This window comes from Mytilus galloprovincialis, chromosome 8, assembly GCF_965363235.1.
Source record: "Mytilus galloprovincialis chromosome 8, xbMytGall1.hap1.1, whole genome shotgun sequence".
NCBI lineage: Eukaryota > Metazoa > Mollusca > Bivalvia > Mytilida > Mytilidae > Mytilus > Mytilus galloprovincialis.
Window position 1 is genome coordinate 58,616,874 of NC_134845.1, and position 27,151 is coordinate 58,644,024.

The window sequence follows — 27,151 nt, forward strand, 5'->3', positions numbered from 1 at the left end:
CACAAATAATCAAACTGTTACATGCTCCAACCATCTCCAAATTGGCATCACCTAGGTCTCTAATTTACAACTTTAGTCACAAACTATACAAAAAATATGTCATGTTAATTCCAGGGTAAAATTTTAAGTGAAACAAACTTTAAGTCCCCTTTGACTTTGTCAGTTGTGGACTCACAATTATTCATATATAAAATTATCTAAATCAGATGGTTACTAACATGACTTAATTTCACAATCTATTTTATTCTATTCAAGAAAAAGTCAACCCATTCTACTTTCACTCTTTTTTACAGTATGGTTTTGTTTGCACTGTTTTATCATTTTTATGCCCCACCTACGATAGTAGAGGGGCATTATGTTTTCTGGTCTGTGCGTCCGTTCGTCCGTCTGTTCGTTCGTTCGTCCGTTCGTTCGTCCGTCTGTCCCGCTTCAGGTTAAAGTTTTTGGTCAAGGTAGTTTTTGATGAAGTTGAAGTCCAATCAACTTGAAACTTAGTATACATGTGCCCTATGATATGATCTTTCTAATTTAAATGCCAAATTAGAGTTTTGACCCCAATTTTACGGTTCACTGAACATAGAAAATGATAGTGCAAATTTCAGGTTAAAGTTTTTGGTCAAGGTAGTTTTTGATGAAGTTGAAGTCCAATCAACTTGAAACTTAGTATACATGTGCCCTATGATATGATCTTTCTAATTTAAATGCCAAATTAGAGTTTTGACCCCAATTTTACGGTTCACTGAACATAGAAAATGATAGTGCAAATTTCAGGTTGAAGTTTTTGGCTTCAGGTTAAAGTTTTTGGTCAAGGTAGTTTTTGATGAAGTTGAAGTCCAATCAACTTGAAACTTAGTATACATGTGCCCTATGATATGATCTTTCTAATTTAAATGCCAAATTAGAGTTTTGACCCCAATTTTACGGTTCACTGAACATAGAAAATGATAGTGCAAATTTCAGGTTAAAGTTTTTGGCTTCAGGTTAAAGTTTTTGGTCAAGGTAGTTTTTGATGAAGTTGAAGTCCAATCAACTTGAAACTTAGTATACATGTGCCCTATGATATGATCTTTCTAATTTTAATGCCAAATTAGATTTTTACCCTATTTCACGGTCCATGGAACATGGAAAATGATTGAGTGGGGCATCCGTGTACTTTGGACACATTCTTGTTTAACATTTTAATTAGGCAAAATAAAAAAAATATGTGTGTTTCCTATTTCGCTATATTCTTTTGTGTACATAATGTATATTATTTTGTTTTTTCTTCTCATTATGTACTTAGGTACTTTGACTGAACAGATTTGTATTGTCTTCCTAGAACCTTTCCATTGTCCACTGAGAGGGTTTAAAACATTTTGTTAAGACATCTGTTGCTTGTTTAAACCATGTATTTTATGTATCTCATTTTTATATGTGTCTTCAAGTTGCTGTCATTGATATTAAGGCTAAATAAAAATTATGTGTGTTTTCTATTCCCCTACCTACCTTATTTTTTAAGCTTAGAAATAGCCTAATGTTACCTTAAAGTTTGTTTGGTCATTTTTCAATAAGCACTGTTAAAGTCAGAATTTCTCTTCCGTAGACTCAATGTAGAACAAAATTGTAAAATTAAAAAAATTCCCTACCTACCTACAATATTATTTTCAAAGATATCATAGGAAACACACATATTATTTTATTTGATCTTATTTTGTATATTATTTTTTTGTTTATTTACTGTTTTTGTTGTCGTTATACTGTTGTCTTGTTCATGTTTTTTGTGTACATAATGTATATTTCTTCGTTTGTTCTTATCAGTATGTACTTATAGGTGCTTTGACTGAACACATTTTTATTGTCCTTCTAGAACCTTTCCATTGTCCACTGATAGGATTTTGAAAATTTTGTTAAGACATCTGTCTCTTGTTAAAACCATGTACTTATTTTTATATGTGTCTTCAAGTTGCTGTCATTGACATTTAGGGCAAATAAAAAATTATGTGTTTTCTATTTAGCTACCTAGCCTATGTTTTAAGCTTAGAAATAGCCTACCGTTAATTTTTGGGTCATTTTTCAATAAGTACTCTTAAAGTCAGAATTCTCTCCCATTGACTTAATGTTAAACAAGAATGTGTCCATAGTACACGAATGCCCCACTCGCACTATCATTTTCTATGTTCAGTGGACCGTGAAATTGGGGTCAAAACTTTAATTTGGAATTAAAATTAGAAAGATCATATCATAGGGAACATGTGTACTAAGTTTCAAGTTGATGTAACTTTAACTTCATCAAAAACTACCTTGACCAAAAACTTTAACCTGAACTTCGCACTATCATTTTCTATGTTCAGTGAACCATGAAATTGGGGTCAAAACTATAATTTGGCATTAAAATTAGAAAGATCATATCATGAGGAACAAGTGTACTAAGTTTCAAGTTGATTGGACTTCAACTTCTTCAAAAACTACCTTGACCAAAAACTTTAACCTGAAGCGGACAGACAAACGGAGGTACAGACGGACCAACGCACAGACCAGAAAACATAATGCCCCTCTACTATCGTAGGTGGGGCATAAAAAAATCCCTACTCATTATTTTCAAAGATGTAATAGGAAACACATGTTATTTTATTTGGCCTTATCAAACAGGACATTTAATCAACATGTTCTATCAACTTCTTTTATTTTTTAATGTAATTAATCATTCTTGGCACTTAATATTATTCTTGGGATATTATTTTGCAAAGATTCTAGAATATAAATGAACCACATTGAAATTCAAAAGTTCAATGAAATACAAATTTCTTATAATCTTGTACACTGATTGTTTTTTTAAGGTGGTAGCTAACACTACAGGGAGATAACTCTGTAAAATCAGCAGAACGTTTTAATGACGTTGTGTTCTTAAGGGCATATTAAGCTTCTCAATTATCAAAATGAGTGTTTGTCAAACTGCTATATAACCAGTGTAATTTTTCTGATAAAATGGTTGGTTCAAATTTTTTGAAATTTTTATATTTTTGTCAAAGGGTCAAAGTAAATACATTGTCAAAATTTTAAGAAAATTAAACGAGCCAAATTAATTTTTGTTAAAGTGTTAGTTCCACCTTAAACAGGAAGCATAATATTTTTAAAGTGTATAAACTGTATAGCTTAATTAGCCACTTTTATAACAGTGCTTCGTAAGCCTTTGAAGGCTGGCTGATTGACTTTGTATCAATGTATGTAAAATAAATGTTATATCAGGTTGCACTATAAATAAAATTATATATATATAAAACAATTCAATATATACTACACTGAAACTTTTATCTAACAGTTCTTGGGGTTATTTTGCTAATTGCTAAATTACAGTTTCATTACCAGTGAAATTGTAAGAAAAATTATTGCACAAGTATGGAAATTTTCAAAACAAAATAGGAAAATTTCATTTTAAACCAAATAGACCTCAAGAATCAAGGAAAGAAAAAAATAAACAAAACCATAAACAAGTAAGAAAATAACAAACAGACTTTCATCTGCAAAAGAACAACTCAAAGTTTCGAATGAGAGTTTCCTGACTAAAACAATATAAGACAAGGAAATACAATATACTTGAGCACAAGTATGTATTTACAAATAAGGCGTTAACATAAACTTTTTATAACTGAGAATTTTCACTTCCTATGTAATCTTACAGCTTACTAGGTCACAATTAAGATGTTGTTAAGGGGGTAGAAATCTTTAAATCGGTAATGTTTTTGTAAAAGTCAGTTTAGTCAATGAGTTTTTAGAATCCTTATGATACACTGGCACAGAATTAAAATAATGTGTGTTACACTGAAACATAGAATTCAAACTTTGAGGTATCTAATGTAATAAGGCATATTATCATAAAACAATGTATGTGTCCCTTGTCAAGGACCAGACTAGCTATCAGCAAACACATTGCACAAACAAGTGTCTGTCAAAATGACAGCATGCTTGGTTTTTATTACATCTATTTATGGGCCATTACACCTGAATGCAATATTAAAACATTGTCAATATAGAAGTAGACATTAATTTGGCCATAAGTATAAACACCCTATTCAAATTTGAAATATGATTGGTGGATTATTTCTAAAAGTTAGTGCCCTTAATCAATAAGAACCATAAGGTCCGAGTACACAGTTATCGTCCCTTGATTTTCGTTGTCCACGAATATAGTCCCTAGTGTGGACAGTGTGGTACTTGTCATTTTTTTTTATACCCCTTCCAAATTTATCTATTTATGTTTTATGCCTCAAGTAGCAAGAAGGGGGATAAAATTACACTGTAAAAAAATTTGATTCATGAATTATAATGTAAAGTAGTGGTTTGGTCCAGTTGAAAAAGGTCAAAAATTAGCATTTCGGAAGCTGTCAAAAGATTTCAAGACCCCCTTCACATAAAATTGTCCATATTTTGAGTTAGAGCTGATGAAGTTTTCTATGATTTTGATATAATTTGTCCCAAAAGTAGTACAACACACTGTAAAAATATTATGGAGAAAGCGCAATGCACTACGAAATAACTGTGTACTCGGACCATAACTCCTGAACGACAAAGTGAAAATTATCAATATCAAAACTGATCTCATTTTGTCATCGTTAACAACATACTTACATGTTAAAAAGCATTTGTTGAACTGTTCAATTAAGTAATTACATGGAACAATATAAAGTGCCTTTTTTCCAATCAAGGACCATATAAATTCCTGAACAGCAAAAGTGAAAATTGAACTTGACCTCAATTTTGTCATTAGTAATACACTATATCAAAATTTGAATTGTTCATAATTTATTGCAATGAATCAATTGCAACCTAAAGCCAACTGACCTCCGGCACGCCCGTTGCCGATGAGTTCTAAAATTCTATTAGAAAAACCCAATTAAAGATATTGAGTAAATGCTACATTAATACACGTTCAATGTGGTCAAATTATTCACTTGCAAGTTAATAATTCATTGTGATGTTCTTTATTTCATTTTGACAAAATTAAGCTAGATTGGCTGCTAGAGTCTTATTAGTATATCACTATATTACTTTCATTAATCATTGAACTCTCATAGCTAGAAGTAATTCTCTTGCCTTATATGCACTTTTACTACATTGAAGTTTTAATTAATACCAAGTAGGGTTTTTAAACAACCAGTTGATTTTTTAGAGAAATCACAGAGAGAAAAAGGAAAATTTTAAAATACAAAAGACATATATATATATGAAAATTCCAGTGTTTTATTACAGACAGAACAATTAAAAAAAATCTTCGGGAGAAAGTGAAAAAGGAAAAACAGAAAAATACAAAGAGATTTTTATCTTCCAAAAGAAAGACCCAAGTTTCCCTTGAGAGTTGCATGACTAAAGTACAGAACACTTGAGCACAAGTGTATTGGTGTAGTTACAAATAAGGCTTTTAAACATAAACTTTTTAACTGAGAATTTTCACTTCCTATGTAATATGACAGCCTACTTGGTCACAATTAAGATGCGTTTAATTTGTACATAATGTATATTATTTTGTATTTCCTTAAAGGGGTACTAGCTATGAGATATATAAAAAAAAAAACAAAAGTATGATTTTTTTTTGGTTTAATCATTAATGAAAGTGAAAAAGTGAAATATTAATTTGCTTTTATCAGCTAAAATGGTTCAATTTTGTTAAATTATTAAAGCTAATAAACATTGATAATGAATTATTCACTTGCAAGTGAATAATTCTACCTCATTAAATCCATATTCATGTCAACTCCAATTTAACCCTGTAGAAAGTGATGAAATAAAGCATGCATTGTCCGTGTACGGGTATTTAAAGGAAAAGAATGTCAACATTAAAAGTGAAACAAAGGTAAATAATTTGTATAACTGATTCGATCCACACAAAATCATTCTTATAAAGGTAAAAACGATGATAAAAATAAATTTTTAATCTATAACACAAAATTTAACAAACCTATAAAAATCCAATTGCACGAGTTGCTTAATCTATTTATATCTGTGTTCATGTTTACATCGCTTATATGGTCATAGAAGGTCAACTCAATAGTTAATTAGATGGTGTCTTGGCTAAATTTCACATGAAACGAAGCAACATCTTGTTGAGACCATATCCTGTAAATTGATTATTTGAGATTTTTGATAGTTTGGATAAATAAAATATAAGAATTTGAGCTGTGAACATGAATTTGGCTGCTAGTGCCCCTTTAAGGGTATATTATAACTATAAATTGTGTACTACAAAGAGCTCATTTTAAATGCCTCATTTCATTTGGGACTGTTCCAGTAGGGTTTGAAGCCTTTTTTAGTTTGACTCAACCATGCAAAATATTCAATTGATTATTTCAAATTAATTATTTTTACTATTAGGTGCACACAAGCTACCAACTTATTGACATATTGATTTATTTTTTTGACATGATTAATGACTCTTTTATTCGTAATAGCAACTCTTAAATGCTGAATGTTAATATGAATAAACAGTGTGTATAGAATTTGCATCTATTTCATTAAAAAATAATAGTTTAGAAGGATGAACAGTACTACAGTGTAGACTGCCTTATCAAACATCCTGCTTTAACTGACACATTTTCAAAGGCCCAAAATATGGCTATCCTTGCAAAAATACCTGAGTATTCCAACACCCTGTGCATTTTTTTCTGGTCCCCCAGTTTGCAGAATAACACAGGTTACACTGTGTGTATAAAGGGACATGTGGTATGATTGCCATTGAGACAACTATCCAATGTAAAATCACACAAAATACTGACCTCCGAGGAAAATTCAAAAAGGAAAATCCCTTATAAAATGGCAAAATCAAAAGCTCAAACACATCAAACGAATGGATAACAACAGAGTCTACATGACATTGATTAAAGCAATTATAGGTCATTGTACAGCCTTCAATAATGAGGAAAACCTATATTGTATTCAAGTCAGCTTTAACAATATGAGAAACAATTTATTCAAAAAATAAAACAGCCTGGTTTATGACACAATGATTAGCGGAAAAACAGAAATATCAGGAAGCAACCAACAATTACAGGCTCAAGAAATGCAAAATAATATTGTTGCAGGGATAAGCATGTTAGGGAATGCTACAATACCTCCTAATTTGGTTCCTCATTCCTCCATATTAAAGTGTTGGAGTCAGGGGAGCAAATAGTATCTCAAAAGGTCTAAGGAAAAGTAAAGCAAATGACAAAATCTGATATACTTTGGATGGATCTGGAGTGTAAATAACATGGAAAGACCATAGAAAGATGTGTTTTAATATTTCTTTGCTAAATCAAAGGGTGGGGAGGTCTCAATTTTATTTTTTAAGTTGGATTCTGAAAATTTTATTTTGTCTTCACCAAATCCTGGTCAAGATTTTACCCTTTATAGAAACCCCGGGAGTTTTTCATGGTGGCCAGTTTTTATTGATGGAGGAAGCTGGAGTGTCAATGGAAAACCATTGACCTTCGATAGGAAAACTGACAATTCTCATAAATTAAGATTGGAGTTGAGTGCACCTGCACAAGCAGGGTTCAAAGTCACCTTAGTGTTGACAGGCTTGTGATACAGCAGATGGATTACTTAGACCACTTGGCCATCAAGACCCTTAAGTTTCCTAGAAACAAGTCAATGTAAGAATAAATATGTGCCATTGCAGAAAGTACACACAAAGAATTGAATTAAATGATCTCATACCAAGCTTGGTATTTGAACATATATATATATACAGCAATGGCATATTGACACCTACATACCAGAAAACTAAATAAATGAATAAATAAATGTCACCACATTAATCCTTAACAATTTAAAAGTTACTGCTCAAGTACATATATAAATGCAAATTTTAAAACATTAAAGTTAAGAGGTCTAATTACTAATTGTCAAAATTGAAGGGTAGCTTGTCGTCATAACACCAAACATGAATTCATGCATTGTCAAGCTAAGTATACCCACACTTGTAATTTAAAGTACAGGAAAACAGGAAGTATGTGTCTGACAAATACAAGAGTGCTAACACTTCACAACTCATGACTCCCAAGCTGTTGACCTAATATCAGTAGTACTTGAGAAAGGTGTGATGATATATCTTTAGGTTCATTCAACATATTGAAAGTGTTCACACAATACAACTTATCAATGTCAAGATGCTATTGTTTAGTTTAGTTTAAACATATTTATTAACAAAGGATTGGGAAACAAGTTTTGCAAACTTATATTAATCCCTTTCCACTTTGTGGGTGTAAGTGCTGCCTTGTAGCAGCATTAGTCTGCTCTTTTTCAAAATCTACAAGAGAGTCTTTAATGTGCAAGAGATGTGGCTCTCTCTTAACACAGGTCAGTCATTTATCGTCCCCTTCTGGCGGACTATCATCGTTTCCTCAAGACCATACTCGCAAATGGTGTCAACGGAGAGCCAAAAATTCAGTTCCTTAAATTTTCCTGTCAAGATGCTGACTAAATATAGTTATTCTATTTAGTAGTACCTGAGAAAGTGTGATGGAAATATAAGTGGTAAAAATGGATGAGTTTTTAGAATTCCTATACTACACTCGCACAAAATTAAAATAATGTGTGTTACACTGAAACATAGAATTCAAACTTTGAGGGATCTAATGTAATTGTGCATATTAACATTAAACAATGTATGTGTCCTGTGTCAAGGACCTGACTAGCTATCAGCAAACACAATGCACAAACAAGTGGCTGTCAAAATTACAGCATACTTGGTTTTCATTACATTTATTTATGGGCCGTTACACCTGAATGCAATATTAAAATATTGTCAATATAGAAGTTGACATCAATTTGGCCATAAGTAACAACCTATTAAAACTTGAAATAAAATTAATGGAACAGTTCTAAAAGTTTTTGCCTTTAATCAATAAGAACCATAACTCCTGAATGACAAAAGTGAAAATTATCAATATCAAAATTGATCTCATTTTGTCATCGATAACAACATACTTACATGTTAAAAAGCATTCGTTGAACTGTTCAATTAAGTAATTACAATGAAACAATATAAAGTGCCTTTTTTCCAATCAAGGACCATATAAATTCCTGAACAGCAAAAGTAAAAATTGAACTTGACCTCAATTTTGTCAACAGTAACCCACTATATCAAAATTTGAATAGCACAGGTTGAATTATTCAAAATTTATTGCAATGAAACAATTGCAACCTAAAGCCAACAGACCTCCAGCACGCCTGTCGCCAATGAGTTCTAAAATTCCATTAGAAAAACCCAGTAAAAAATATTAAGTAAATGCCACATTAATAGACATTCAATGTGGTAGAATTATTCACATGCAAGTTAATAATTCATCAGTGATGTTATTAATTTCATTCTAACAAAATTGCCAAAGATTGTCTGCTTGAGGTGAATAAGTATATTTCACTATATTATTTTCATTAATCATTGAACTCTCATAGCTAAAAGTAATTCTCTGGCCTTATATACAATTTTACTAAATTGAAGATTTAATCAATACCAAGTTGGGTTTAACAACCCGTTGAGTTTTTAGAGAAATCCCTGAGAAAAAGGAAGTTTTTAAAATACAAAAGAAAAATTATATGAAAATTCCAGTGTATTAAAACAGACAGAACAATTAAAAAGAATCTCCAAAACAAAGGGAAAAAGGAAATAAAGAAAAATACAAAGAGATTTTAATCTTCCAAAAGAAAGACTCAAGTTTCCTTTGAGAGTTGCATGACTAAAGTACAGAACACTTGAGCACAAGTGTATTGGTGTAGTTGAAAATAAGGCTTTTAAACATAAATTTTTTAACTGAGTATTTTCATTTCCTATGTAATATGACAGCCTACTTGGTCACAATTAAGATGCGTTTCATTTGTACATAATGTATATAATATAGTATTTCCTTAAAGGTATCTTATAACTATATTGTGTACTACAAAAACCTCATTTCATTTCAAATGCCTCATTTCATTTAGAACTGTTCCATTAGGGTTGGAAAGCTCTTTTTTATTCGAGTCCACCATGCAAAAATTCAATTGATTATTTCAAATTAATTATTGTTACTATTAGGACCACACAAGCTACCAACTTATTGATTTATTTTTTTGACATGATCATTAATGACTCTTCTACTTGTAATTGCAACTCTTAGATGCTGAATGTTAATATGAATAAAAAGTGTTTATAGAACTTTGCATCTATTTCATTAAAAAATAATAGTTTAGAAGGATGAACAGTACTACAATGTAGCATGCCTAATCCGACACCTCCAGTATTCAAACATCCTGCTTAAATAAGTGACACATTTTCAAAGACCCAAAATATGCCTATCTTTGCAGAAAAAAACCAGAGTATTCCAACATGTGCATTTTTTTCTGGTCCCCCAGTGTGTCGGATAACATAGGTTACACTGTATGTATAAAGGTACATATGGTATGATTGCCATTGAGACAACTATCCAATGTAAAATACTGAACTTCCAAGAAAATTTCTTATCAAATGGCAAAATCAAAAGCTCAAACACGTCAAACGAATGGATAACAACAGAGTCTACATGACATTGATAAAAGCAATTATAGGTCATTGTACAGCCTTCAATAATGAGGAAAACCTATATTGTATTCAAGTCAGGTATAACAAAATGAGAAACAATTCATACAAAAAAATCCAACAGCTTGGTTTATGACATAATGATTAACGGAAAAACAGAAATATCAGACAGGAACTAACAATTACAGGCTCAAGAAATGCAAAATAATATTGTTGCAGGAATAGGCATGTAAGTGAATGCTACAATACCTCCTAATTTTGTTCCTTATTACAATGTACTACATATTAAAAGTGGTTGAGTCAGGTGGGAATAGTATCTCAAAAGGTCTTAGGAAAAATTAAGCAAAAGACAAAAGCTGATGTCCTTTGGATCTGGAGAGAAAATGACATAAGACCATAGAAAGGCGTGTTTTCTTACTTCCTTGCTAAACTCAAAGGGTCACAACTTTTTTCAAGTTGCATTTTTAAAATTTGATGTGTCTTCACATAATTCTGGTCAAGAATTTACCCTTTATAAGAAACTCCTGGAGTTTTTCATGGTGGCCAGTTTTTTATCAATGGAGGAAGCTGGAGTGCCTATGGAAAATCATTGACCTTCGATAGGAAAGCTGACAATTTTCATCAGTTAAGATTAGGGTCAAGTGCAGCTGCATGAGCAGGGTTCAAGGTCACAACCTTAGTGTTGATAGGCTTGTGATACAGCAGATCGACTACTTAGACCAATTGGCCATCAAGGCCCTTAAGTTTTCTAGAGAAAAGTCAATGAAAGAATAAATATGTGGTACTGCAGAAAATACACAAAAAGAATTGGATTAAATGTTTCCATACCAAGCTTCGTATTTGAACATACACATATACAGCACCTACATACCAGAAAACTAAATAAATAATTAAATAAAATTCACCACAGTAATCCTTAGCAATTTAAAAGTTAATGCTCAAGTACATAATAATAAGAAATTAGATCTCTTAAATTTGCATTTATATATTATTTATAAATGTAAATTTAAGAGATCTAATTTTCTTCTTGTCAAAATTGAAGGGTAGCTTGTCGTCAATAACACCAAACAAGAATTCATGCATTGTCAAGCTAAGTATACCCACACTTGTAATTTAAAGTACAAGAAAACAGGAAGTATGTGTCTGACAAATACAAAAAAGTGCTAACACTTTACAACTCATGACCCCCAAGCTGTTGACCTAATATCAGTAGTACTTGAGAAAAGTGTGATGAAATATCTTTAGGTTCATTCAACATATTGAAAGTGTTCACACAAAACAACTTATCAATGTCAAGATGCTATTGTTTAGTTTAGTTTAAACATATTTATTAACAAAGGATTGGGAAACAAGTTTTGCAACTTATATTAATCCCTTTCCACTTTGTGGGTGCGAGTGCTGCCTTGTAGCGGCATTAGTCTGCTTTTTTTCAAAATCTACAAGAGTGTCTTTAACGTGCAAGAGATATGGCTCTCTCTGAACACAGGTCAGTCATTTATCGTCCTCTTCTGGCGGACTATCATCGTTTCCTCAAGACCATACTCGCAAATGGTGTCAAGGGAGAGCCGAAAATTCAGTGCTTGAAATTTTCATGTCAAGATGCTGACTAAATACAGTCATTCTATTCAATAGTACCAGAGAAAGTGTGATGGAAATATAATTGGGACAAATGGATGAATGGACAGAAGTACAGACAAACAGACAAAGTCACTGTAATACAGCCTCAATGGTCTTGCAGTCATTAAAATTTCTAGTACAGTCATCGTACTATATTTCATGTTTCGAGCACAATTTTCATATTCCAAGTACTGAGTACAGTTTTATGACCAATAGCCTGGGAACAGTGTGGGTATAAATTGTTAAAAGATGGTCAAGGTTTTCAATATTTTCAACAATTGATGATAGGAGGGGGTTTTGGCATGTTTCCAATACCCAATCAGCCAAAGGGAAAAGCTGCTGTGTTATGGAAGCACTATTGTTTGAACAAGGGTGACTGGGGAAACAATATATGGTCACTTGGTCTTCTCCTGACTGGCATTAAAACACTTGCCAAAGTGGGGCGACCGTCTGGCTGTGCGGGACGTATCAAGTTCGCAGTCATGTCCGGTCAGAATGGGGATGTTAAATCTGATGCCTCGTGTAAAGAGAGTGCCACGCTCTTTGCACTTTAAGAACCCTTGCAACAACTCTGTTGAGGGGTTCATAGGTGGCCTGTTGCAAGGCAAAATTTCTGTCCCTATCCAATATACACGATGGCCTCTATTATGACAATTCCTACCTATTGTATTTACTGTTAACTTGTTCTCATCCTTAACATGCATGAAAAATTTGCCACTGGACACTGCCAACAATCAATTAATCAATAGTATGAACTGTCCTTCAGGTAGAAAATCAATGTCTCATGCCCCATGAAATGGCCATATAATTATTTGCATTGAGAAGATCTTGTCGTAACAACCAAGAATATATATAAGGTACTGAGGAAATTGTACTTGTAATCAGAAAATGCATGATAACTGATTTCATGTGATTACACTCAAAATATTATTGATTCAAGCTGATAACCATTACTGATAATGCTTACCCCCTTGCCTGATTGAGGTGGACACACACAAATTAAATATTTGACTATTTGACCTTCAAGGTCAAACAGCAAATATAATTCTTGTCAGTTCTGATTGCTTTGAAAGACCAATGAATTCCAGACAATAGTGTACCATAAAGTGTTTGCCGTTGATTAATCACATAAATATTGTACAATAGATTTACCCATCATCGTTTCCAATGGCAACCACTGAAAAGTCTGGACTCCAACTGATTTCACTTCTTACTGGTACCCTAGGCTGCGAAATAAAAAGAAAAGAGCATGTTGCACATGGTTAGGACTGTAGTAAATAATTTAGTGGCCACACAAAAATAAAACTACTTAAGAGCTGTTTGTTGGTTTGGTGTTTTGTAATGTATATAAAATAGATTGATGGTTGATGTTTTATGCACCATTTTAGGCTATTTTCGTGGCGGTCAGTTTTTATTGGTAGAGGAAGCCAGATTGCCCAAAGAAAACCACTGACCTTCAATAGGAAAACTGACATTCCTTGGAGTCATTTGCACACACGCGATTGGTCTTTGAACTCACAACATCATGTTGATTGTCTTGTGATTACAGTAGTGGAATTATATCACTTGGCCACTCCCCCATAAAAATATATGTCAATTGAATAAGCAGTTAATAGAAGAATGAAAAGAAATCACATTATTGATCTAACACATGTCAACTGAAAATGATACAAAAATTTCCCTATCCTGGAATGAAAAACCCAAATTCTGGTTATTTGTCAATTGTATACCCATGTAGGTAAGACAAATTTCAGATAAGGTTCACACCAAGATACAATCCTCTGTTCTGGAATGAGATACAGTAAATTTGCAACTATGAGCCTAGTTTTTCTAGGATTTTTTATTTCAAGGCTTGTCTCCCCTTTCAACTATTCAGATTTCTTCAGTTTAAAAAGTAAGGATCTGTAGTATGATTCCCTTTTTGGTCCTTAGCTTTTCTTACGATGAGACACCAAATTATAAAAAAGCAGGGTATGGCCACAATATTTTACTCAGGGACTCCTTCTAATATTTTGTAAAATCCATCCAGTAATAGGAAGCAGAAAGCTCATAAAGTCATTTATTTATGAAGGGTTGTAACCAACTGAGAATTTACAAAAAATGAGTCATGAACCCATTTTGTTCTATATTTCATGCATGACATCAATGCAACATGTTACAATGTCTTGGAAACAGAAAAAAAAACATATTTTTTTTTATTCATTGTACTTTACTTCATGAGCCTCATTTTCATTGTATTGATCATGCAGCAACTTACTTTTCTCCCATTGGACTGTTCTATAAGTTTATTGAGGTCATGAGCCTCATCTTCGAGTTTGTATGGATCATGTTGCATTACTACACCATCTCCAATACTGTATAGGAAGTAAGCAGCAGAACTGGTACCTTCTATCAATAAATTTCCATAAAAATGAGAACATCATACAATGCAAAGCTCAAATTAGAACATCATTGAATTTGTATTGTAAATTCAGAAACTATTGTCTGCATTTTGCTCAGTCTTTTATTTTCTATGTTGTATTTTCTAGACGGTTGTTTGTCAATAGGTTGTTTTTCGTTATTTTGCCTTAATGTTGTTAATTCATTTTTTACTTCTGAGTAAGAATCTTTCCCCTCTCTGTTACAAGTAATGACATGTGAAGTTATTTCAACACACTTTTGTAAATTAGAAAATAAATGCCTAAGCTTTTCCGCCCTATGTTTACGATCAAGATGAACATGATGAAATAAGGAAAAATTTCCCTTTCTGTAAACTTTTTTTTTAAAAGATTAGAATCAGAGTCAGGAAAAACAGGAAACATAAACCTCGCCAACGGGTTTCACGTACAAAATTGCTCAATTTAATCTCCACAAAAATAAACTATTGTATAAGATTAACATTGATATTTAAAATTCAACTCTTCATCTATTTTGTGTGATTTATACCTACCTGTCTTTATACACTGTGGACCCCAGGATACAACATAGACAGTACGTTTGTGGTAGTTGGATGAAACACTCGGAGGCCTATTTAATAAACAATAAAAAACATAAGTGCCTTTATACATGTTATAGAATAAATTGCTTCCCAGAGTGTAGCTGAATACAATCGTAGAGGTCCAACTCTGAACAGTTGGGCAAAAATGGACACAATATTTGCGCTTGATACAGGTCTGACTTTGGATTGTAATTAAAAATATGACACATAATAGGTTTCTGACACAGAATTACTGTAGTCAAAGAACTTAGAATTGGTAATATGAATTGAGTTTATACACAGTATTTTGCTATTGTGCAAAACACCATGCTGTTTTTTCAATTCGGGTCATATAAAAAGTTATAATTGAGGGATACATAGACAAATGAGCCACTACTATCATAAGTGAGGCAATAAAACAATTTTACTTTGACCTATAATGGTTTACTTTTACATATTGTGATTTTGATGGAGAGGGGTCTCATTGGAACTCATACCACATCTTCTGACATCTAAATAAGAAAAGATTTTGTTTGATTTTGCTATTTGATTTGTTAGGTTCAAAGACATAAAACATTTTTAGTGGCAAAATCAACTATTTTTATTTGTAAAAAGACTAATGACATATTTGAGGATAACAAAAATATGTCCATAGTACACAGATGCCTCACTGGCACTATTATTTATTGTCTGTGGACCGTGACATTGGGGTCAGAATTCTTAATTTGACATTAAAATTAGAAAGATCATATTATAAGGAACATGTATACTAAGTTTCACGTTGATTTGACTTTAACTTAATCAAAAACTACCTCTACCAAAATCTTTAACCTGAAGCGGGACAGACGGATGAATGAATGGACGACAAAAAAACAAACGAAGAAAAGAACAGACAAACAAACGCAGAGACCAGAAAACATAATGCCCATAAATGGGGCATAAAAATCCTTACAGATTATATCAAAGTGTTTAGTAAATTATCTCCCTTGATTAATTATCTGTTGGAAGGCTCCATGATGCTAATAATCAAATATGTTTTCAATGATCAACATAATACAAACATTAGTGTATATTATATAGATTCCTCGACTGCAACAAGTGTATAACGATATTTCTCCACACCAGACAGTTAAATTTTAATATTTAAAGCGTGAGGCTTGCAAAGCTTTTTAAATAATTAAAATTTAACTGTTCAGAGTGGAGAAATATCGTAATACACGAGTTACAGTGGTGAAATCTGTTTCTCTTCTGATTTTTTAACCTTTCTTTTCAAAGATTTGAGGAATGTTGTGTACTTTTGATGTGACGTTATCAGGTATGATAGCCTTTTTTCATGACGTCACAATAAGAAAATTCAGAAGAAAACAAGAAGATTTAAGGAAAGTTGTGTACTTTTGATGTGACTTCATCAGGCATGATCACCTTTTTTCATGACATCTCAATAAAAAAATTCAGAAGAAAACAAGAAAAGGAGTAGATCAATAAGGCCCTTATTTGGCCCAAAAATTACTGCAAATTTAAAAGTTATCATATGTATTCATAAATAACTGAAAACCGTACTACAGTACAAGGTACCCAGAGAAACAAAACAAATTTGACATTGAAGAAGTTTCCATGGCAACAAATCATGATTTATTTTGCATATTTTGCAAATTTCGTGATTTTCCTTGTTTTTCATCAAATTTTATGTATATTTTAGATTGAAAAAGTATGTGCGCACCCAAGAAACAACTTTATATTTGATGGGTTCATATCAATAGTTATAATAAAGCTTCTGTTAAACTATTTTGTTGTTTCTTGCCTGCGCACGATGTTTTCATCACAGAAATAAAGTTGAAAAACTGCATATTTTTCATCGTTTTTTTGAAAATAGTACATATTATGACGTTATTGTGACATCATCAGGTAAAAATCTTTATGTTTTTCTTTTATATTTCTTTAACCTATGCATTTCTAAACATTATGTGCCAATTCGAAACAGATATCAAACATTTATTTGTTTTGGGCCAAATTCAGGCCTTAATGCCTCTACTCCTTTGACGTCACAATTAAATTTCAACCAATCATTTGCTGAGAAAAATGTTCACTAGAGATTAGAAATATTTTTCTCACACCGGTCAGGAAATGTGAAATAGCACGAGAATTAGAGAAATATTCATAAGAAACAGAGCACAAGAAAATAAGATACCTTTACATATTGCTGCCAGAGTAATCAAACAGTATCGCAAAAATTAACATAGCCAAAAGACATCTAGAGGAGATTTCTCCTTCAAAAATTGTCAGTACAGATAAGAATATTATAATAAATGGGAAATAACTCTGAAATTATTAACTTTTAAAAACTATGTCAGACTATATAGCTTTTATTGTGATTGATAATTGTTACAAAATCTGTTTACCTCACATTTAACTTCAGGGCTATTCCAGAAAAAACTTATCAAAGGAGGATTGGCAGTCCCTTTATATAAATATAGTTATAATTGGGTGTCCGGACATGGGGCAACTTTTGCATTAAATTGCTGATTTTTAAAATTGTACTGTTGACTTGACTTGAAATAAAATGCCTGCCCTGCTGCAATACATTTTTCCTGGAAAAGGCCCTCTTTTTATTTGCCATTAGCAATGATTAGAATCAACATACATTTATTTTATTTCTACCTCAATCACAAATAAGAAACCTTGACTCCTTTACAACCTTGCTGTAATTTTTCTAAAAAGAACAAAACATATCATATGGAAATATTTCCCTTTTTTCTGTGGAAAAATGAAATTATTATAAAAAAGAAGATGTGGTATGATTGTCAATGAGACAACTCTCGACAAGAGACCAAATAATACAGAAATTATAGTATAGGTCACCGTACGGCCTTCAACAATGAGCAAAGCCCGTACAACATAGTCAGCTTTAAAAGGCCCTGAAATGACAAAAAAAAGCCTGTTACTTACTTATTTGCCAAAGTATCATATACTCCCACTCTTCCATCATCTGTGCCGTAGGCTAACAATCCCTCTTTCTTTGGATGCCAACATAGCTAAAATTTAAAAAGCACAACGTTTTTGTGGGTTGTTATTTTTTGTATTGATTTGAATTTTTCTGATTGCTTCATTGATTGTTGTTTAACAAATATTCCATATATAAAAGAAGATGTGGTATGATTGCTGTCTAAAACTTTGTTAGCTGCAGATATCAATATGGACGATGACATAATAATTCAATTTGAGTAAATCAAGAACTTAGAACAAATGAAACATAGACAAAAAGCAAATAATACTGTAAATTCAGAAATCATTGTGTGCATTTATTATTCTAATTTTGTCATTTGGACTAAAATGCAATATTATTTTTTGTGATATTGAGAAAAATCCTATTGAAATCATATAAAATATTTCACAAGAGTGCACACGCTGAAATGTCTCGCCTTCTATACTAATCATTGATATTATGTTGATAGTCCTAAGTATAAAGTTAAGCTTTATAACAACTGTCACATAAACTTAACATTAACCAAGATAACTAAACAAAGACCAATGAACCTTGAAAATGAGGTCAAGGTCAGATGAACCATGCCAGGCAGACATGTACAGCTAGCAATGCTTCTATACAACATATATAGTTGACCTATTACTTATAGTTTAAGAAAAATAGACCAAAACACAAAAACTTAACACAGTGCAATGAACCGTGAAAATGAGGTCACGGTCAAATAAAACCTGCGCGACTGACATAAAGATCATAAAATATTTCCATACACCAAATATAGTTGACCTATAGCATATAGTATTAGATAAAAAGACCAAAACTCAAAAACTTAACATTGACCACTGAACCATGAAAATGAGGTCAAGGTCACATGACATCTGCCCGCTAGACATGTACATCTTACAATCATTCCATACAACAAATATAGTAGACCTATTGCATATAGTATGAGAAAAACAGACCAAAACACAAAAATTTAACTATAACCACTGAACCATGAAAATGAGGTCAAGGTCAGATGACACCTGCCAGTTGGACATGTACACCTTACAGTCCTTCCATACACCGAATATACTAGCCCTATTGCTTATAGTATCTGAGATATGGACTTGACCACCAAAACTTAACCTTGTTCACTGATCCATGAAATGAGGTCGAGGTCGGGTGAAAACTGTCTGACAGACATGAGGACCTTGCAAGGTACGCACATATAAAATATAGTTATCCTATTACTTATAATAAGAGAGAATTCAACATTACAAAAAATTTGAACTTTTTTTTCAAGTGGTCACTGATCCATGAAAATGAGGTCAAGGACATTGGACATGTGACTGACGGAAACTTCGTAACATGAGGCATCTATATACAAAGTATGAAGCATCCAGATCTTCCAACTTCTAAAATATAAAGCTTTTAAGAAGTTAGCTAACACCGCCGCCGCCGTAGCCGCCGCCGGATCACTATCCCTATGTCGAGCTTTCTGCAACAAAAGTTGCAGGCTCGACAAAAATGCAACTTTAAATTTTTTAGATTATAGCTTTTCGCAACAATAAAAACATTGCATTACTTTCTGAATTAACAGTAAACAAGATGTCAGCAGTCAAGACAGTTTCATTCAGCTCAAAATAAAAATACAAATTGCTAGATGACATTTGAGTAAAGAATTATTTGTAACATATTTACTGATGGAAATCAAGCTCATCATTAAACACAAATAACTACTGTGGGTTCATTATTAATCATGGGACACACAGGCAAATTTTGCTCACGTGAATTTAACATGAAAATTAAATGTGAATTTCACGTGAAATCACTTCACATGAAATTAACGTGAAATTAATGTGAAACTCACATGAGCAAAATTTGGCTGTGTACCAGTTTTCATGGTTTTCTGTAGTACAGGTAAATCACGAATTCAAATGTTCAACGAATAACATATTTTCAATAAGCTTTGTATACAGAAATTAGCAAAACCACGAAATCAAGTATCCACGGAAATGCAAGTTTTCAGCAATGCACAAAAATTGATACACTTGAAAACAAATAAATCCACAGCATTGTCTTACTAGGTTATACATAACTGATATGGATTGAATCGGACCATCATATCAATGTCACTAAACTTACTGCTGTGACCTTTGACCTTATCCCCTGCCACAAAGTGACAACATCAAAAGGATTATTACTGTTGTTAAGGTTCCAAACTCTAATCATATTGTCCCCAACTCCTAAAGCTATTCTTCCTGAAAAATAAAATAGGTTTAAAATAGAGGACGAGTGAATGTAATATAGTTTAACAAATATTATTTTTATAATGCACATTTGCGCTTGTCCCAAATTAGGAACCTCTGGCCTTTGTTAGTCTTGTCATTTTTTTTTTTTTTATTTTAGTTTATTTATGTGTTTCGAAGTTTAGTGTGACGTCAACTTTTGCTGATCTAGTATACATTTTTTTAAGGGGCCAGCTGTACCCCGCCTCCATTTGGGATTTTTTTGCTGTGTGGAAGACTCATTGGTGACCTTTATCTGTTTTGTGATCTTTGATTGAGTTGTTGTCTCTTTGACACATTTCTTGTTTCTATTCTCCATTTTATACTATACTGTTCTATTTCAGAATTTTTATTCGACAGTCTGCTGTCAATTCTGAAGTTAATGGTTCAAAGTCATAGGCAACAATACAGGTCCATGTTATTAAAAAATCATCAACAAGAATGTGTCCTCAGTACACGAATGCCCCACTCGCACTATCATTTTCTATGTTCAGTGGACCGTGAAATTGGTGTAAAATCTCTAATTTGGCATTAAAATTAGAAAGATCATATCATAGGGAACATGTGTACCAAGTTTGAAGTCGATTGGACTTCAACTTCATCAAAAACTACCTCGACCAAAAACTTTAACCTGAAGCGGGACAGACGGACGAACGAACGAACGGACGAACGAACGAACGGACGGACGGACGAACGAACGGACGCACAGACCAGAAAACATAATGCCCCTCTACTATCGTAGGTGGGGCATAAAAATCATTTATTTTAACATTTTACTCCTATTGCATTAAGATCCGAATAGCAGTATTTTGTTTAAATAGAGACCTCTGTCAATAACTGATTTGACTGTCACACAAATATGTTCTCAGCACTCTGCTCCACAAAGCCATAAACCCCTCATTTGTAAGCAACAAATTCACAACAAACGGTTGCATATTTTCAACACAATCCTTTTTTTGAATCATAATAGGTCTAAATCAAACACCTGTGTAATCTCTACAAAATCTACAATTTCAAATTTGCCTTATTTGGAATCTAATGGACTATGGGTAATCTCATTGTTCATACAACAAAATAAAAATCATATTACATCATTGGTTGAAATTTCCATTATTTTGAATGCTTTAAACCAATCACACATTTTGGTATACCTTTTGAAAATGTTACCCAGAATGCATTAGATTCTGAAACAGCCATTTTTGTTGTTTCAGATAGATTTCACTTCAAACCACTAACCTGGATCTATTGGGGATGTCCTGGCACAATAAACGTACCCTCCTAGGGTTGGCTGACAGTGAACTGGTCTGCGCTTTTTCACATCCCAAATTATCAACTGTAGTAATATATCAAAATAAAAATATAATGAGAACAAATGATGTAATTCCCAATGTCAACAAAAACAGTTATCACAGTATTTCATTGAAATGGAATAAGTCTAATTAAACCTTCTGTAAATCCAGATGGTTGTGAAAAACTATATGAATTCAAAGTTGCACGATTCTTATTAAAAAAAATAACAAATAAAAGAATATTTTGATGATACAATTATTCATGGGGTACATGTAACATATTTTCATGATACGCAACCAGTTATTAACTTGGAGATACATGTACAATTTTTTCCAGAAAGTGTTTATCAAATTCTGTGGCAATAATTTAAACTTAACAAAATAAATTACAACATAAAAAAAACATCCATGAAAAATATGGATATCTTTCGTTCAAAATCTTAAACCCAATCAAATTTCTTGAAAATATTACCAAGAATTTTTTGTTTTTAAACTTAAGTGTTACGGCCAATATTTACCTGTCTGTCCATAGAAGTTGTTGCCATAAGATTGTTGTCAGTGAATCCTAATCTCAGGTTAAATATTATTCTGTTATGTTGTTGACGTTTGTCTGTGGCAGAAAATGGCTGCCATTTCTGTTGTCCTGTTGCTGCTAAATCCCATAGCAACAAGTCACCACTACAATAAAAGATGGCTCACAATATTACAGTTTAAAAAACGATCATTTGCTATATAGAGAAAAGCAGATATAAGAATATTATGTCACAGTACCCTAAATTGCACCTATTTAGCAAAAATAACAGTGGAAATCTGACAAGTATTCTTTAGGACTTAACTTTTTTTATTAGGCCAAAAAAAAATATATGTGTGGTTCCAGTTACATACTTTTAAAAAATAGGGTCGGTAGGTCGGCAAATTTTTATTTTTTTTTTAATTTTTATTTTTGAATGTCAAAATCCGGAAAAACATCGTGTGTTTACCGAAATTTTTTCCAGTATTATACACGCCCCAACCGGAAGTCCACCATTTTTACATGTGATTGGTTGTAAAATAAACAGTCATGATACGTTTTTAGTTAATTTTGTTGCATTCTGTTATGAATTGTTGCATTTTAGCCATAACAGATACTTGTGATGGAAATTCAGATGACAGAAATCTATGAATTTAATTATTTTAATTCACAATCCTCAAAATTTGTTCGTTTGAAAATTAATTTTTCAGAAATGAAAAAAAAAGTTCTAGGGTCGGGGGGTTTTAACTAGGGTCGGTCGGGTTACTGGAACCACACATATATTTTTATTTGGCCTTAGTATTATTTGACAGTATACACACTTTTTTCTATGTTTCAAAATGGAATCAAAATTAAATTGGTGTAACTATAAAGTACATAAGGATACATCTACAAAATGAACAGAGAGTTGAAACTATTGTCAGAAGCATAAATAAACGTAGGTGAAAAAACTGTTGAAATTGGTGCAATTTGATTACCCTCAAGTTCAATTTGTTTTTTTTCAAAAGATTCAAGACAACATGGACAGATGGTTATTGTAAGACTCAAGCTAATTTAATTAAGAAGCCTTAAAATATAATAATCAAAATTGGAGGTGCCTCCTCTCTTATTTACTTTAAATTTGTGTGTTGGTTAAATTCTCTTCCATCCAGATAATTAATCACAGGAATTAATTTTCTTTATTCATATATTCGAATGGTGGAGTGCTTTTCTGTGATAACTCATTTCTGTGATTTCCAGTGACTTATAATTCACATGAAATTTACAATTGCATCCATATTTTCAGAGTACCAATCATTGAATGTTGTCCTGAGATATGTTGCATTATCCAATCAAAATGAACTTTCATACATAAGGGCATCAAAATAAGAATTTGTGTTTATATTCCTTTTAAGATAACATTTATTTGACAAGAATGTTCTCTACTAATAAATATGGAATATAGTTTCGTGTAAATTGATATTTGTCATTTATCTCATAACTAAGATGTCAAACCTACCCAAAGGAACTAGAGACAATATTGTGTGGATCAGAGTATGACCAAACAATGGCTGCCCATAGTTTGCTTCTTCCTGAATCACCTGGTGGGCCCCCAGTTTTTGGTAACCTCATTGAAGCAAGTTGTCTCCCTTTTACTGTACTCCATATTCTAATAGTTCTGTCTTTACTTGCTGAGGCCAACAGGTGTCCTTCTTCCCCAAAGTCATTGCTTCTTTCTGTTTCATTCACATTGGTTTCTACAAAGAAAATATATCATACAAGCTATAATTTTCATTAAGTGAGGTGAGAGGTCTGGTGGGTTTAGGGTTTTTCTTTGGGAGGGGGACAAAAGGAAGTCAGGAGCAGGTACTTCAGTGGTTGTCTTTGGTTTCGGTCTATCATATTTGATTATTTAGAAATTGTTTTGTTATAAATTAAATTGTTAGTTTTCTCAATTAGATTGTTGTACATTTTTCATTTGGAAGGTTTTTAATTGCCAACCATACAGTAAGGGTTTTTTCAGTGTTGAAATAATGTTTGAAATTGAGAATGGAAATTGGGAATATGCCAAAGAGACAACAACCCAACCATAGAAAAAAACAACAGCAGAAGGTCACCAACACAGTAAGTCCCCATTGGAATTCCGATAATCTGATGATATACGGAATCCCCAAAGCGAACAAAAATGTTATCTAGTAAAAATTCAAGGGCATTTATAGTATCAAAGCATGTCCAATTGACATAGTTTTTTTGTTTATTGCTACTAAAAAATGACCTAAAAGAGTTTGAACATATATATTCACATTCTGACTTTTTAAATGCCCATTTAATTGCCTATAACTGCTTACATTTATTTCATTTAATTTTTGGTCGATAGTTGTCACATACAGGCAATCATACCCCATCTCCTTTTTTTCATATTAAAATTCATGATTAATTGTGTTGTCATAGGAACTGTGTAACGAAAGTTATAAAACTTGTATCCTACATGTATACCAGAAGTGTTGATGAAAAACAAGTTTACTCATTTCATGTATTTCCATCACATTAACGATTAATCTTTAGATTTCTGTAATTGTTTCATGTTCTGGGTTTAGCTTTTCTTATCTTTTTTTTAAGGCATGGAGTTATCTATCCTTCTTTGACTTATGATTTGTTTATTTCCCCCATAGTCTATCTCTATGTAATTTTTTTTATCATGTTTATCATAGTTATCAAGTCTATTTCTGTATGTCATGTTTATCACGATTATCATGTTTATCATGTTTGGACAACTTTGTACAAAAAAAAGTGGTCAATTAATTTCAGTATTGTGATTATTACCATTCTCCTCCTCAGGTCTGTCCAGGTCTTTGTATGTTTTCTGTGGTTTAAAATTCTCCCCTGGTATAGGACACCATGCAATAGAATGGACCTCATCATCATGTCCTCTCAAACGATGAATTAAACTTCCATCTCGAATATCATACAAGATCACAACACCAGACTTGTACCTATAAAAAAGGTGACTCTATTTAGAATATGACGAATATAATTTTTTAAACATTTATTAGGCAATTCTTTTAACCAGGTTTAATCCACCATTTTCTGCATAAGAAAATACCTGTACATAGTCAGGAATATGACAGTTGTTATCCATTTGTTTGATGTGTTTGAGATTTTGATTTTGCCAATTGATTAGGGACTTTCTGTTTTGGGTTTTCCTCAGAGTTCAGTGATTTCGTGATTTTATTTTTTGTGAGACCATTTGATAAATATATATATCACTAGACACCATGTATAGTTTATTGAAATTTCTGTCTGGTTCTGTCTTTACTTTACATGTTATTTTTTTCAGTTTCCAGCAGCCATGTTAATTGTTTGAATCTAAGATAACTCTGATGATCTTTTATTCCTGCGGCTGCAGAAGTGGGTCTCATTGGGGTCTAAGCGTGATGCGGGATTGCTGATTTTTTGTAAGCGTGACACGTGAAAGTCAAATTATTGTGTCGGGAAAACGGGAAATGAGGTCTTGCGGGACCCAGGAAATGACAAAAAAATGAGAATTGTTTACGTACATAGTGTAATCATGATACGGGAATCTGACAAAACATTAAGCAGGATCCAGGATCGGAACCCCCCAATGAGAACCCCGCAGAACACTCAAGTGAAAATTGAAAATCACTTTTGATGATAATCTTCTACATGTTCTATTGAAACGGGGTTCTCACCAGAATGTGAACCCCACTAAAGGAATTATGCTTGTTGTTTGGTGTGAGCGAAGGCTCCATGTTGAAGACCGTATTTTGACATATACCGGTAATGGTTTACTTTTATAAATTGTGACTTGGATGGAGAGTTCACGAGTTGGTTGACCGTTATGAAATAACCGTTTCACAAATGATATCGGATTTGTTCCTTACGTCGTAACTACAATCCCCTTCCCTTTTATGAATGTGACCTACCGAATTAGACTATTTACCGGATTTGTTATCACATATGCAACACGACGGGTGCCACATGTGGAGCAGGATCTGCTTACCCTTCTGGAGCACTTGAGATCACCCCTAGTTTTTGGTGGGGTTCGTGTTGTTTATTCTTTAGTTTTCTATGTTGTGTCATGTGTACTTCTATTGTTTGTCTGATTGTCTTTTTCATTTTTAGCCATGGCGTTGTCAGTTTATTTTAGATTTATGAGTTTGACTGTCCCTTTGGTATCTTTTGTCCCTCTTTTGTCTCATTGGCACTCATACCACATCTTCTTATATCTATCTGCTAAATAATGTTCATCCAGCTATATAATTCATACATGTAACACCAGATTATCTTTTCCATAGTGGATTTGTTTTGTTGGGATTCTGTCACAGTAATGTCCATCTTACTCTATTTTGTTTTGGAACACATTAACTTTTTATTCTTTCAGTTTTGTTGAAAACGCAGTTCTAGGAAATCTTAAAATATTAATTTCATACATGTACACCATGTGACAAAATAAAATGTGATACAAACCCAACAGCTAAGGTAAATTCTTCTAAATTTGAAAATTCAGTTGTCAAAACAGGTGACTTCTCTCCCTTGAAACTTGCAATTCTGTTGTCACAGAAGTTCCAGCAAGTTACCTCCCCTTTATCATCTCCAAATACAATAAGCATGTGGTTGGAAGCTGACCATGTAAGTGCTGTGACCTTACTCTGAAAAAAAGTTTGTAATATTCGTCTTTATTCATACACCATTTACACTGTACATATATGTTATGTGTTTTTTAATCTCCTTTAATGAAATTGGTGTCAACGGCAGGTATTTATTATTGTCTTTTAAATTTATACACAACATTGTAAAAATACATACCACTAATCATGTTATCCATTAGATATCATTAAAAAGTATTAGACGACAGGGGCTGTCATAGCTTATAAATTAATGTTAATTGCAACATTTTTCCTTTTGAGACAATAGTCCAAATGAAAGCTAAATAAAAGTTACGGGCTTACAAAAATTTATTTATTGAAGACCATTAACTTTAATCCAGACAATGTAATAACAGTAATTACATGTATTTAAGTCTT

General features: G+C 32.6%; 1 protein-coding gene across 2 annotated transcripts in view; it reads right to left on the reverse strand.

The window, feature by feature from the left end:
- LOC143042287 (gem-associated protein 5-like) overlaps nucleotides 1-27,151 on the reverse strand; it is a 218,892-nt gene that overhangs the window by 190,737 nt on the left and 1,004 nt on the right. For both annotated transcript variants that reach the window (XM_076214552.1, XM_076214550.1), the window contains exons 2-11: nucleotides 26,595-26,776; nucleotides 24,930-25,099; nucleotides 23,626-23,863; nucleotides 22,135-22,294; nucleotides 21,564-21,660; nucleotides 20,185-20,300; nucleotides 18,024-18,109; nucleotides 15,051-15,127; nucleotides 14,379-14,509; nucleotides 13,274-13,347 (exon numbers count right to left, since the gene is read on the reverse strand). In XM_076214552.1, coding sequence (XP_076070667.1) covers nucleotides 13,274-13,347; nucleotides 14,379-14,509; nucleotides 15,051-15,127; nucleotides 18,024-18,109; nucleotides 20,185-20,300; nucleotides 21,564-21,660; nucleotides 22,135-22,294; nucleotides 23,626-23,863; nucleotides 24,930-25,099; nucleotides 26,595-26,776 — 1,331 coding nt within the window. The remainder of the gene's footprint in view (nucleotides 1-13,273; nucleotides 13,348-14,378; nucleotides 14,510-15,050; nucleotides 15,128-18,023; nucleotides 18,110-20,184; nucleotides 20,301-21,563; nucleotides 21,661-22,134; nucleotides 22,295-23,625; nucleotides 23,864-24,929; nucleotides 25,100-26,594; nucleotides 26,777-27,151) is intronic.